This window comes from Gouania willdenowi, chromosome 14 (assembly GCF_900634775.1).
Source record: "Gouania willdenowi chromosome 14, fGouWil2.1, whole genome shotgun sequence".
Classification (NCBI taxonomy): Eukaryota; Metazoa; Chordata; class Actinopteri; order Blenniiformes; family Gobiesocidae; genus Gouania; species Gouania willdenowi.
Window position 1 is genome coordinate 2,363,921 of NC_041057.1, and position 14,721 is coordinate 2,378,641.

The following is a 14,721-nucleotide window of genomic DNA, read 5'->3' on the forward strand; positions in this document are numbered from 1 at the left end:
ATATAATTATCTAATTTTGTAGTACAGGCCGTAATAGACTCCAAACACACACGAAACAACAAAAATACACAAAATGACCACAAAAACACAAAGAAAATAAGAATAAAAATACACAAAATGAATCTAAAACCACACACAAAAGAACAAAAAACCCACAAAAATATAAATACAAAAAAAAAGTCAACAAAAATGACTAGAAAAAGTATTAGTTGAAAATGTTTGTTCGTAAAAGTTAAAGTTAGAGAAGCTCGTTACACGAATTGCATTTATGTCAGTTTTTTAGAATTTTAAATCAAAAACCAGCCTATCAGACGTGTTTCTCTTACCCACGTAGTAGCAGAAGTTCCTTTTGAGACGATCGAAGACGAACCAGCGTTTCTTCCATGATTTGATTTTGCCTCCCATCTTCACCAGGTGACCTTTGCACATCTTCTCTGTGAGGATGACGAACGGACACGTGTCGATGCTGTGGCCACACGACTCCACGTGGGCTCGCAGGTCGAACTCCTCCTTACGGTTGGGCAGGTAGCGCGTCATTGGACGAGCCTGAGGAGGAAACGCCCCATTAGCATTTTACTGCTGAAGCACGTGGATCAGAAGAACTACACACAGAGCAGTGGCCCATGAAAGGTTAGGACACACACGAGCAAACAATGACCCTCGGTATAATTTGTAACGGGTCCCAAACGCATAAAGATGACTCTAAAAACACAATATGACACAAATATACACAAACTGACTACAAAATACATGAAAATGATAGAAAAATATAGGAAAATACCCAAAAATGACTCATAAAATGCATAAAAATGACTATTAAAATACATAAACTTCATTCTTTAAAACACAATATGACAGAAAAAAATACAAACTGACAGCGAAAAATGCACAAAATAACAAAAATACTTAAAAATTATTTTTAAAAAATAGAGAAAAATACAACAAATACATAAAAATGACTCTAAAAAGACAATGTGACAAGAAAATAGCACAAAATTATTTGCTAAACATAGAAGATGTAAACAAAAATACATAAAAATAATAGAAAAATATCCAAAACAACAACAAACCCTCACAACATGAGGGAAAATACACAAAATGACATTAGAAACACAACATAACAGAAATGCACAAAATTATTTGGAAACCACAAAAAACGATTACATCACACAAAATGAGAGAAAAATATAGAAAACAACAAGAAAAATATGCAAAATGACAAGAAAAAAAAATAAAAAATCATAATATGAAACAAAAAACACAAAAACAGACACACAAAATGAGAAAAAAAAGAACTAAATATGGCTAAAACTCTTTGATGTTTCCTGTGTTAAAGCTCTGACTGGTTAATATTGTTGATCACATGACCCTCAGATCAGATACGGTCACATGTTTGTGATAAAAGTTGTTAGAACATTAGTATAGAAGACAAATGTATTTATTTAAAGTTAAACTAGCGTAACATACTGTAGGTACACAACTACATGAATAATGTAATAATAATGAACAAAAGTTCAAACAGAGACTTTGTGTTTGACTTTAAATGTCATTGTTTAATTTTGACTATTTCCCTGATTTAAAGAAAAAAAACACTCATTTAAAATTCTCTCTTGTTCTTTTATTGCTCAGGATTTCAAACGTCAGATTTCAATCAGGAGGAATCCAGGGATTCAGGTTTCCGTCACGTCAAGTCTCACAACAGCGTAAGTCCTGTTTTCATTTATTTATATTTATTAGAAATTAATCTGCAATAACAGTTTGAAAAAAATATGAAATGTTACGTCATGATTTCTAAACACTCACAGCATCATTATTTATAAAACTGGGAGTAATTTATCATATATTAGCATCTATGCACAATAATACAATTATAAACATAACATTTAAAATAGAGTTGCAGAATTTTTCAAAGTTTGCAACTTTCCACAGGAATTAATGGAAAATTCACAAAATTGAAGGTTTGCCCTTAAAAAGTGACGTTAAATATAGTTTTAGCATCATCTAAAATATCAGTTATTTATTTACTCCTGATTTCCCTGTAGTTTAACTCTTATTCAAACTACTACAGTCGCACACTTAAAATATACATTTTAATTAACCTTAAATAGTTGGATTATCTATAATAAATTGAAAAGATTTATTATGTATTTATTTTTAATCTGATTGATATTGAGTTTAAATCAAAAAACAAAAAAGTATGTATGTATTATTTTGACAATAATCATGATTAAACTGATAAAATTACATTTTATTAGCATGTAATTTTTAATATTATTTTTAATAGACAAAACAAATAAATAATGAATTTTTTGCAGAGGTAAATAAATAACAGTAGTTATAGATAACAGGTGGTAAAGTCATCTCTAAACAGGGAAACATGATCAAATAAAGGAGATTTTCAAACAGATACTGTGTGTGGACGTCTCCATGGTGCTGAATGACTTTAAAGGACACACCCCCCCACCCCCCAGAGGCTAACGTTAAAGGCTCAGATGTTCATCACTGTATTTATGAGCATTGATTTCATCGTCTTAAAGTTAAAGTAGGAGAACAAAGTCTGACACCAGGTGACCTTGAAACAAAGTCAGCATCTATGTGATATCTATCTATCTATCCACTGTATCTATGTCTATATCTATCTATGTCTATCTCTATCTATCTATTGTATCTATGTATATCTATCTATCTATCTATCTATATCTATGTCTATCTCTATCATATTTATGTCTGTCTATCTATCTATCTATCTATCTATCTATCCACTGTATCTATGTCTATATCTATTTATGTCTATCTCTATCTATCTATTGTATCTATGTATATCTATCTATCTATGTCTATCTATCTATCTATCATATTTATGTCTGTCTATCTATCTATCTATCTATCTATCTATCCACTGTATCTATGTCTATATCTATTTATGTCTATCTCTATCTATCTATTGTATCTATGTATATCTATCTATCTATCTATGTCTATCTATCTATCTATCTATCATATTTATGTCTGTCTATCTATCTATCTATCTATCTATCTATCTATCTATCTATCTATCTATCTATCTATCTATGTCTATCTCTATCTATCTATCTCTCTTTCGTATCTATGTCTATCTATCTATGTCTATCAATCTCTATCTATCTATCTATGTCTATCTATCTATGTCTATCTATCTGTCTATTTCTATCTATCTATCTCTCTTTCGTATCTATGTCTATCTAGCTATGTCTGTCTATCTATCTATCTATCTCAATCTATCGTATCTATGTCTATCTATATATCTATCTATCTATGTCTCTATGTATCTATCTGTCTCCTTATCTATCATCTATATGTCTATGTGACAGCCTTTGATCTTCCACTGACCTGAGAGAAGTGTTTCTCTCTCATCTTCACCTCCTCCTCCACCAGCCTGTGCCTGTTCTCCGTCTCGTCCTGGAGCCTCCTCTCGGCCTCCTCCCTCCGCCGCCGCTCCTCCTCCAGCATCTGCCGGCGCGCCTGCACCTCCTTCTCCTGGGAGCGCCGGGTCAGGGGAACGGGAACAAATGGAGAAAAGGAGACGGGGAGGATATGTTAATGGTAGGCAAATATTGCAATACAAAGAAAAAGGAGCGTCAGGAGAGACGCACGGGGAGGAATTCAAGTCCCAATCCAGGGTTTTGTAAAATCTATGCCTTAAATCTGTGTTATGGAAGCAAAGCTTTGCTGATGTAAAATGATCCTTTTTCTCCGACGCACACGTACGACACAAAGAAAGCAAACAATTATGACTTTGTTTCACCACATCTTCAGCTCAGACGTCCTTTGATCACTTCAATCATTTTTTCATCAGTTGAAAAAGATCCAGACAGACAATACCTGTGCAATCTTTGTCAACTCACATCCAAACTGACACAGTCGCACACTTGGTGAACAAAAGCACGTAGAAAAAAATACATTTGAACTAACCCTAAATAGTTGGATTATCTAGAATAAACCAGAAAGATTTAATACATTTCTTTTTTTTTATGTTGAGTTAAAATTCCCCAAATTGCAGCTGATTTTATTTCCATGTCCTTTTTTGATAATAATCATCCAATTTCATTGAAAAGTCTCGCTTGTTTTATGGACACCACTTTAAGTAATAAAAATGCACAAAAAAACACAAGACAAAAGTAAGATTCATAGAGCAGACATGAGCAACAGGTGGCTTTTTGAATTTGTGGGGCACCGCTGAGTAAAAAAAACACAAAACAACAACAAAAACATGAAATGTGAGAAAATGACAAAATATGACTTCAAACACACACAAAAAACCAATAACAATAAACACAAAATGACTCCAAAGACACAAAAAACACAATTGAAATGCGCAAAACTACAAAAAAACCTCAAAATTACTTAAAAAACCCAAATTGGCAAAATGACTTTAAAGAGACACAAAAACAAATTAAAATTTCACAAAATGACTCAAAGCACAAAAAATGCACATAAGACACAAAACGAGCTGAAAAGTCAACAATAACACAAAATGACTCCAAGAATACATGAAATGACACAAAATATGAACAAAAACGGACAAAATGACAACAGAGAAACACAAACTCTTTGTTGTTGTTAGTTGTGTTCATGCGCTAATTGTTCATTATTCTATTGTTGGTATGAATGTTGTTCATGTGACGCTCAGATCAGGTCTTACCTGCATTTATTTAGTGTTTAGTGTTTGCAAACCACACGCATGTCGGGACGTGGCACACGTCGGGGTGTGGCAGAAATGTTAAGTGTTGAGACGTAGCTGAACATTTTCAAGGATTATATCACAAAGTTTCCTGCAATGTTCTGTGCAAATATAATGTCTATGATTTCCTTTTACCAATAGGTGGCGCTATGACTATGAATGACGGTTGGGTTAAACCATACATTTTTTTGGCATACAAATGAAAGCTGCTATAATTAATTAGCATCGACTTAGCTCTACAAACTCTTCATAACTTCCATAAGCTTAGCACATCATCCTAGTGAACGGGCTGCTAAGAGGAATATTTACATCTATAAACATTTGACTTTAGTGTCAAGATTGTTTTATAACACAACTAAATAAACATGTATGTTTAAAATAAAAATAGGATTCTATGAAGCACTTTAACAGTGCAGTATTGGATGCAAGATGTATCTCTCTATAAAAGCAAGGAATGTCCGTATGTCTGGGATGATGATGTCAGAATTTTGCAGAACTTCCACAGTGATGATGTCATCAGTAGCAGCTGGGAGCAAATACAATTTTCAAGGGGGCGCCATTGAGTCATTTTGCCATTCACATGTTCAATACCCCAAAATATCACATGTTTTGTGTTTAGGCCCTGAAAAATGTGATCACTTTTTGTAATATTAATAATAATAAAAAGGAGGTGCATTACAATAGCACCATTGTGCTCAGGCCCTAATTATAAGCACATACGCGGTCCCCAGGCCCCGTGGGCTTGGCCCCCTAATTACGCCATAATTGTTATTATTGATCAATTACTCGATTATAATTGAGTCCAACCCTGACTCACTCTGGTCTCCATCAGCCTGGCTTTCTCCTGCTGAGCCTCCTTCAGCATCTTCTCCATCTCGTCTATCCTGTGGGCCTCCAAACCACAGCCGCTACACACACACACACACACACACACACACACACACACACACACACACACACACACACACACAGAGGGGAGGAGGAGTGTGTGATGATGACAGTAAACAAAGTCAGTGTGGAGCAGATGCTGAAACCAGCAGGAGGGAAACTATGAACTTCACCTTTGACTAAAACTTAAAAGGGTTGTCATGGAAACAAGACTGTACCTCACCGTCTCGCGTGAACAAAAACATGTTGTCACGGGAACAAAGAGCAGTGACCCCCACGGCCGGCAGACTCTGCTGTTGCCATGGAAACACTCACCTCTCCGGCGGGGTGCAGGCGGTGGAGACGCTGGTCTCCAGACTGTCGGAGCTCTCCAGGCTCAGGGTGTCGTACGCCTGGGTGCCGCCCGGGGGCGTCTGATGGTGCAGGAAGGAGTGATGCACTGTGGGAGAGGGGTCTGCGCACAGGACACAGTAACAGTGATACAGGAGTCAGTGATACAGCGCCCTCTACTGACCCCACCACAGCACTGAGTTTATACAGATGATGTTCAGGAACCAGCAAAATGACAGAAAAATACACAAAACAACAGCAAAAATACACAAAATGACTTCAAAAACATAAAAAATTACAGAAAAATACACAAAAGTACAACAAAAATATAGAAATATACACAAAAATAACTGAAAAATGTACAAAATGTCAACAAGAATACACAAAAGATAACAGTAAATGCAAAATCACAACAGTTATACTGTAAAATAACTGAAAATTATCCAGATGTCAACAGTACAAAAAAAAGAACGAAATGAAAAAAAAATACACAAAATGACCTCCAAAACACATGGGAGAATACACAAAAACAAACAAAACAACAAAAATACACAGAATTACAGAAAAGGATGACAGTAATACACAAATTAACAGAAAAATACACAAAACAACAGCAAAAATACACAAAAGGACAACAAAATATACGCAAAAATAACTAGAAAATATACAAAATGACTTCAAAAACATACAGAAAAACACACAAAAGGACAACAAAATATACAAATATACACAAAAATACAGAAAACATCAATATAATTACACAAAAGATAACAAATGCAAAATCACAATTATACTGAAAAATAACACGTCAACAGAAATACACAAAATGATTTAAAAAAACAGACGAAATGACTCCAAAAACAAACAAAACAACAAAAATGATACCAAAAACAAAAAAAATTCAAGAAAACATGAAAATTACTCAAAAAACGAAAATACCTTAAATAATGCCAAAATCACACAAAATGATAGAAAACTACACAAAACTACACTAAATTACTCCAAAAATACACAGAGAGAAAAATATACTAAATGATCTCAAAAACACACACACACACACACACTCCATGTTGTTTCCTGTGTTAATGCTCTGATGAATATTGATCATGTGACCCTCAGATCAGATACAGTCACATGTTTGTCTCTGCGTTAGGCTTTAATATTTAAGCATAAATACATTTTTTTTTAAAAAAATCAAATAAATAAGAAAATGAAAGAAGTTCAAACACATTATGATGTTGGGCATTAATTGTGGCACAAAAATAATAAGTAAACAACACTGAATTCTACAGTAATGTTGACGCTTATATATTTAGTGTATTTAGAAATGACTGTTTAAATGATTTAACATTAAATGAAATGTAATGTAATGAATAAATACCTTTGCTGTGCAGAGCCCACTGCCTCCTGGGGTCCATGATGTCTGAGGGAACACACGTGTCCCTCAGGCTGAGCTGGAATCCCTGAGAAACACACATTACATTAAAACACTGTAGATCTATAAAGGGGTTAACTAACGTGGTGGTGGTGGGCGTGTGAATGTGACCTTGGAGGAGGGGCTTGGCCTTTTCTCACTGACGGAGACGTTAGAACTCGATCCGTGTCCGACCTCACCCTCAGATTTACACTTCAACAACTAATAAATAAAATAAAATACAACAAATAATGTTCAATAAAACATGTAGAAAAATGAGAGCTCTCTGAAAAGTCAATCCTGCTCTTATTAATTAAATTTTCAATTCAACTTTATTTGTATAGCGTAATTTACAACAGTCATCTCAATGCGCTTATCAAAATATAAAAATCATAATGAGAAATAAAAAACCCTCAAAGCACCTTTAAAGGAGATGAATGTTCATAGAAACCTAAAAAGGACACGCCCATACTAATAGAGTTAGTAACTTTAAAAGCCTTTGATCTTTTCAACAACTTCAGATCCATGTTTTTATTATTTTTCTGTTTTCTTTGATGTTTTTATGCCCTTTTTGTGTTTGGAATCCATGTTTGTGTATAAAATCACACTAAGCAATCTTGGTTATTGCTATTGCTAGGTGAATGCTAATGCTAGGTTCGTGATAATGATAGGCTAACGCCAATGCTAGGCTAATGCTTTTGCTAGGCTGTTTACTTTAGGCTAATGCTAACATTAACGCTAGGTTAATGCTAACTTTGGGGTAATGCTAACACTGGGCTAATGTTAATGCTAGGCTAATGCCAATGCTAGGCTAATGCCAATGCCAGGCTATTGTTAACATTAGGCTAATGCTAACTCTAAGTTCATGCTAACACTAACATTAACGCTAGGTTAATGCTAACTCTAGGCTAATGGTAATGTTAGGCTAATGCTAATGTTAGGTTAATGCTAAAACTGGGCTAATGCTAATGCTAGACTAATGCTTGTGCTAGGCTAATTCTAATGTTAATGCTAGGCTAATGATAGGCTAGTGCAGTGTGACGCGAGCCAGCACCTGCATCCTCACTTGCATTTTCTTCAGGAAATGCAAATATTCTATTTGTAATTGAGATTAAAAATTATTTCAAAAATTGTCAATTTTAATTTTTACGCAAAACTGGGGAACCATGTTACAGTTCTATGTACAGTTCTACACATATGTAGTTCCCATATATTAGAATATGTTTCATATCAAGCTTTCCCACATTTTACCATTTAAAAACATTGAAATCTAGGGGTACACTGACGCAAATAAGGCTCAGATGCCCACACCAAAAATATATAAACTTATATTTTCTTAGATTAGGAAGCCTAACAAGGTAATCAATAGATAGGAAATAAATTAGATGATAGATAATTGTTTTTAGAGGATTTTACAGCTGATTTTGGACCTGTTAGCATAAGAGATGCTAACAGAAAGCTAACACAAGAATTGTGTTAACTTTTATCAGGTTATTTATTACAGACTCAGTAATTGTGATGAATTGTAATTAGTTATTGGGAACATAATTGTAATTCACTTTCTTAGGATGAAAAAACAATTGTAATTTAATTGTAATTGGGGAAATGCTGGTCACTGTAATTGTAACTGAACAATGTAATTGAGTCCTGGTGTGCAGCTTCCTCAGGTGCTCTGTTTTTACCTGGCCGTGGCCGTGCCTGCGAGCAGCAGAACACTTTGCTGGTAGTGGTGGAGGACATGTCTGAGCATCTCCAGCTGACATGATGTTCTGGTACCAGCGCTCCAGGTTAATGGGAGGCAGAGGCAGAACATTCCTGCTCACATCAGTGTGACTCTGCAGCGACAGGAAGCTTTCAGCCACAGAAAACACAGAGCAAAGGGGTTTGAAAAGACAAACCTGTGAGGACAGGAAGCAGGAAGGCCAGGGTTGATCAGAGACCAGAGACAGAGATGACTCAGCGTTGTTTGTCCCAAACATCTGAGTCAGCTGACTGACTGTGATGTACTCCTTCATACAGGCAGAGAGCAGAGGAAACACAGCAAGGAGTCAGGAAAGGAAATGCATTCTGGGTAAAGAGAGCATCGCTCCTTCAGACAAACATGAAGCCAGGGGGCGGAGCTGATGAAGGGGGGCGTGTACCTCTCGTGGCAGCAGCGTGGGAGCAACAGATAGAGAGAGGCAGTGGAGAGCAGCAGAGGAAGAGGAGGAGGAGGAAGGAGAAGAAGCGTTTCCATACATCCTATAGACGTCAGACAGCCTCAGGTACTCCTGCACACACAGCCACAGCACATGTAGGGAGCACAAGGAGCACATGGAGCACAGGCAGCAGCAGAGGAGAGCTCAAACACTTTGATCACGTTCAAAAAGCTTTGATCCTTTCACCTTAAAGTAGGGACGATTAAACTACCCCTACATTTCACATGTTTCAGCATTTCATCTGAAAACTACAGCGTTAGTATTATTATGTCGTGTAAAGGATGTTTCACTAGATGGCGATGAACACTAAGGTGTGTCTGTTCCACGATATTAGCATTAGTTCCCCTGATATTTGTTCATTGTTATTCATTTGTTTAGTGGAGGTGGGATTATTATTACCTCCACCATGAGTGGAAAAGCAAAGAGTGGTAAGGTTATGTTTTACCCTCCGTTTATCTGTCTGTCTGTCTGTCTGTCTGTCAGTTAGCAAGATAACTTGAAAAGTTATGAACGGAATTGGATAGAATTTTCAGGACAATTGATAATTGGTACAAGGAACTGGTGATTCAATTTTGGTGATGTTCTGTTACCAAAAGAAAAAAAAAAAATATATATATATATATATATATATATATATATATATATATCATTCATTTTCCCATCCACACTGTGGAACTTCTGTTAAACATTGTTGTAGAACACTGACGATGTCATCAACAGTGATGATGTCAGAATTCTATGCTATGCTAATGCTAAGGTTAAGCTAATACAGTGCGACGCAGGCCAGCACCTGCATTTGCTTCCTCCTTACCGCTCTGCACTTATGTTTTACCCTTTGTCTGTCTGTCTGTCTGTCTGTCTGTCTGTCTGTCTGTCTGTCTGTCTGTCAGTCATGGTAATCCTGAGTTTACCATGTTACCGTGACCGGAGCGTGTTAGCTGAGCTTGAGCTGCTTGGTTAAGGTCTGTGCTCTCTGAGTGTTTTTCTAGTTATCATTATTATTATTATTATTATTATCAACAGGCCAACTTCATATGACACTTTTAAAAAAACTCCTTCATATAACTTATTATTAAGACGCACATTGTTTGCCTACCAAACCACCTCCAAAACGCAGAAGAAGAGAAAAGTACTGCCAAAAAAGGAGGGTCTGTCACTTGGTACCAGCGACAACTGGTACAATCACAACACTTGGGCTAACAAACGTCACATGCACAGAGACAACCAATAGAATGTCCCGGTTCAATGACACGCATACGGATGTCAATACAGACACACAGAATGGATTACACACACACACACACACACACAGACAACTTTGTTTACAGTTGCTAATTCTACACACACAGATTGAAACACACACACATGGATCATGGTACAGACACACAGATTGTATTACACACACACACACACACACACACACAAATAGTTTTGTTACAATATTGGCCCCATTCTATTAGCGTTGGTAAAAACCTGAGAGTCTTGCTGTTGTTGTCTCACTTCAGGATCATGAGACAGACTTCTTCTGTCATTGTTCTCTGTTTCCATTACAGATTTTCACAAAATAAAAGCAATATTTCTAATTTTTTATAAATTATATTTACACTTTGAATGTGTTTTCATTGACGGTTGTTTTGGAGACTCGTAACTCTAGTGAAATGTCATCCTGTGAGAATTCTCAGCAGTAAGACGGACGTTCCAAACTCTGCATTTCTTTCTTGTTTCACGTCTAACGTGGCACTAATAATTATTAAGTCTAATGCTAGGAAATGTCTAGGTCTCCTCTTCTGTCCACATGTACCGCGCCATGTTTTCTCGCAGATAAGTGGTCATGTGACCAGGTACGTCTGGTCATGTGACATGTAAGTGCAGAAAAAGTGTTTCCATTGAGCTTTTGCGACACATTTTAATATGGAAATGTCTGAAAAAAACAATATAATGGGTTGAAAATGACCAAAAATGGTGTAAAAGATGGTGAAAAACCACAGAAAATTGGTTGAAACGTGCAAATTAGAGTGGCCAAAAATGTAGTTATAAAAAGTTTTAAAGTGTCAATAATGGAACAATGAGTTTAAACTGGCAAATAATGGGCATTCCAAAGGGTGAATGTGGTTAAATTGGTAAGATAAATAAGCTTGAAAATATGATGAAAAGAGGTTAAAAAGTGACAATAATGGGTCAACTTATGTGACATTAGGTGTAAAAGTGGTGGAAAATGTTTATAAGTGCTGAACATGTCTAGAAAGTGGAAACAATGTGCAGGAAAGACATTGAAATGTGATGTAGAAGTGTCAGAAATGGGAGAAGTGTAGCAAAAATACATTAAAAGAAGCAAAAATATGGCAAGAAAAAGTGATGAAAGTTTGGTTTAGTTGCAAAAAAAAAGGGGCTCAAATTGTTTAGGAAACATTCTTAGTTTTATTTGTATTTGCTCTATAGTATATCGTCATCTTAAAGGTCAATTCTTGATTTAATCAGAAATAACATGGGTTGAAAGTGACCAAAAATCAATATTGGCTGAAAAATTAAAAAAAAAAGTAGCAAGAATTAGTTTAAACTGGCAAATAATAGGCATTTTAAATTCAAATTTAACCACATTCATGATTTTTCAGTCATTTTTGTGTATTTCTATCATCATTTGTATATTTTTCTGTCGTCGTGTGTGTTTTTATTATTGTCTTGTGTTTGTTGTGAGTCGTTTTTTTTTGCATTTTTGTGTATCTTTGTTGTTGTTTTGTTTGTATTTCTTTCATTTTGTGTTTTTCTGTTGTTGTCCTCTGTGTTTTGCGATTAATGTAATTAGTGCATTTTTTGTAATGAGGGGGTGATGTAATTGAAAAAGTAGGAACAATTAGTTTAGTAATTTGCAGAAAAAGGGTGAAAATAAACAAAAATGGGCTCAAATTGTTCAAAAAATATTCTTAGTTTTTTAAAGCCACCTGCCGACCCCCTCCCAGTGTCTCACAACCCCAAGGTTGAGAACCCCTGAGTTAGAACGTGCACACACACCAAATGCAGTTTTCTTTCAGTCAAAGGTCAAACACTGCTGAGGTTTTACCTCCTGCAGTCTGACGGGGCAGAGCTCAGGGGGGGGGACGGGGACGGGTAGGAAGTTGGGGCGGGGACTGTGAGCAGCAGCGTCCCCAGGAATAAGGTCAGACTCAGTGATGTGGAGCAGTTCCTGTTTAGAGAGTTTTTATCTGTGTGAGAAAACGCCAGCGCACGGTTCCACTCACACATGTGACCTGCTCACCTCTGAGCTGGGTTTTAGGATGCTGGGATGTTTGTTGTCCAGAGCACTCAGACGCTCCTGCTCCTGATTGGACGACAGGCAGGTGGTGTTATTATTATTGATAAATGCAGTGAGTGAAGTCCAGTCCAGTGCAGGGTGTGGTGGGCGTGGCTAACCTTGTTTAGCAGCTGTAGAGCTCGTGTTCTATCGCGACTCATCCTCTCACAGTCCTGAGACGCCTGGACGCCCAACTGCTTCACCTGAGCCTCCAGAGCACACATCCTCTCCTGGAAACACACCAACACCTCCATCAGTGTTCGCTTCAAGACCGCCTGATAAAATTAACGGATCTAGACAATTAATAGACCTGTTAGTAATTGTCTAGAACAATCATTGTGTATAAGGTGCTGATGTTAAAACTCACTGTTTTACCTCATTTTGCTTTCATTTGAGACAAATGTCATGATTAAAAATGTGTAAACATGGGAAATAAATCTAAATGTTAATGTTAATGTAAATGTTAAATCTAAACGTAAATGTAAATGTAAATGTTAAGTTTAAATGTAAATGTAAATGTTAAATCTAAATGTAATTCAAAATGTTAAATGTAAATTAGACTTTTAATGTAAATCTAAATGGTAAATGTTAAATCTAAATGGTGAATGTAAATTACATTTTGAATGTAAATCTAAATGTTAAATGTAAATCTAAATGTAAATCCAAATCTAAATGTTAACATCTAAATCAAAATGTTTAATCGGTCACCAAGTGTAAATTTAAATGTTAACTCTATATCTAAATGTTAAATCTTAAGTGTTACATCAAAATGTAAATCTAAATGGTAATTGTAAATGTTAAATGTTAATCTAAATGTTAAATATAAATCTAAATGTTAAATCTTAATCTGAGTGTTAAATCTAAATGTTACATCAAAATGTAAATCTAAATGGTAATTGTAAATGTTAAATGTTGATCTAAATGTTAAATGTAAATGTGAACTGGTCAGCGCCTGTCAATCACAAGGCCCTGCCTACACCACCGACTGCGGCTCAGTGAGTGAGGAATGTTAGATTTAACATTTAGATCTACATTTAACATTTCCATTTAGATTTATTTTTCATGTGTACACATTTTTAGCAATGATATAGAACATGGTGTTTTACATGGATTTCTGTGTCAAATGAAAGAAGAATGAGCTAAAAGTTAGAAATATGTGGGCTATGAAACAGTGATCAGTGAGAGTGTTTCTGTAACGCTCACCCTCCTCCTGACGATGCTGCTGTGGTATTCAGCTCTCTGCTGGAGGAGCTTGGAGCTCTGGGCCTCTTTCTTCTCCTCCAGGCTGCTCTCCTCCTCCAGCTGACAGAACTCCAGCTCCTCAAACTGTTTGCTGCCACATTCTAGAGCTTCAGCTTTCTGCTAACCACACACGCATGTTCACACCACACTTATTCACTCCATATCACACAGTTACACAATATTTTATCATCACATTTCTCCCACTGGGACTTTTTATCAAATGAATAATCATAATATATATCGTGATAAAAGCGTATTGTCCCAGCACTAGTGCAGTAAGCTATTTATGTGTATAGACACTAAACACAAGCTGTATCAGGTGTTTAAAACACTCCTTCCTTAAAGCACGTGCAGCGTAAAGTGTTTAAATCATTTGTCCTAACAGAGCAAGCACACTTTAGAGCAGAGATGGACAACTGTTATCTGATGGTCACATGACCAACATTAATGTCAGTATTTAGAATAATGACCAATAAGAGCATTAACACAGGAGCAAACTAAATGTCTATTTTTCTGCTGTTTCATATATTTTTCACTCATTTTGGATGTTTTATGTCATTTTGTGTGTTTTTGTTGTCATTTTGTATATCTTATTTTCTTTTTTGTGGATTTGTTGGCTTTTTAACAATTTTTGTTGTCA

The 14,721-nt window shown here is 35.9% G+C and overlaps 1 protein-coding gene across 11 annotated transcripts in view; it reads right to left on the bottom strand.

Moving 5' to 3' along the window:
* phldb1a (pleckstrin homology-like domain, family B, member 1a) overlaps positions 1–14,721 on the bottom strand; it is a 45,304-nt gene that overhangs the window by 8,613 nt on the left and 21,970 nt on the right. For 3 of the 11 annotated variants that reach the window (XM_028467308.1, XM_028467305.1, XM_028467314.1), the window contains 12 exons: positions 14,043–14,201; positions 12,959–13,069; positions 12,804–12,866; positions 12,609–12,731; positions 9,494–9,622; positions 9,035–9,361; positions 7,485–7,574; positions 7,320–7,401; positions 5,924–6,062; positions 5,538–5,628; positions 3,370–3,516; positions 327–546 (listed from right to left, as the gene is read on the bottom strand). In XM_028467308.1, coding sequence (XP_028323109.1) covers positions 327–546; positions 3,370–3,516; positions 5,538–5,628; positions 5,924–6,062; positions 7,320–7,401; positions 7,485–7,574; positions 9,035–9,361; positions 9,494–9,622; positions 12,609–12,731; positions 12,804–12,866; positions 12,959–13,069; positions 14,043–14,201 — 1,681 coding nt within the window. The remainder of the gene's footprint in view (positions 1–326; positions 547–3,369; positions 3,517–5,537; positions 5,629–5,923; positions 6,063–7,319; positions 7,402–7,484; positions 7,575–9,034; positions 9,362–9,493; positions 9,623–12,608; positions 12,732–12,803; positions 12,867–12,958; positions 13,070–14,042; positions 14,202–14,721) is intronic. The other 8 variants (XM_028467306.1, XM_028467309.1, XM_028467307.1 and 5 more) reach the window with 7 other exon arrangements.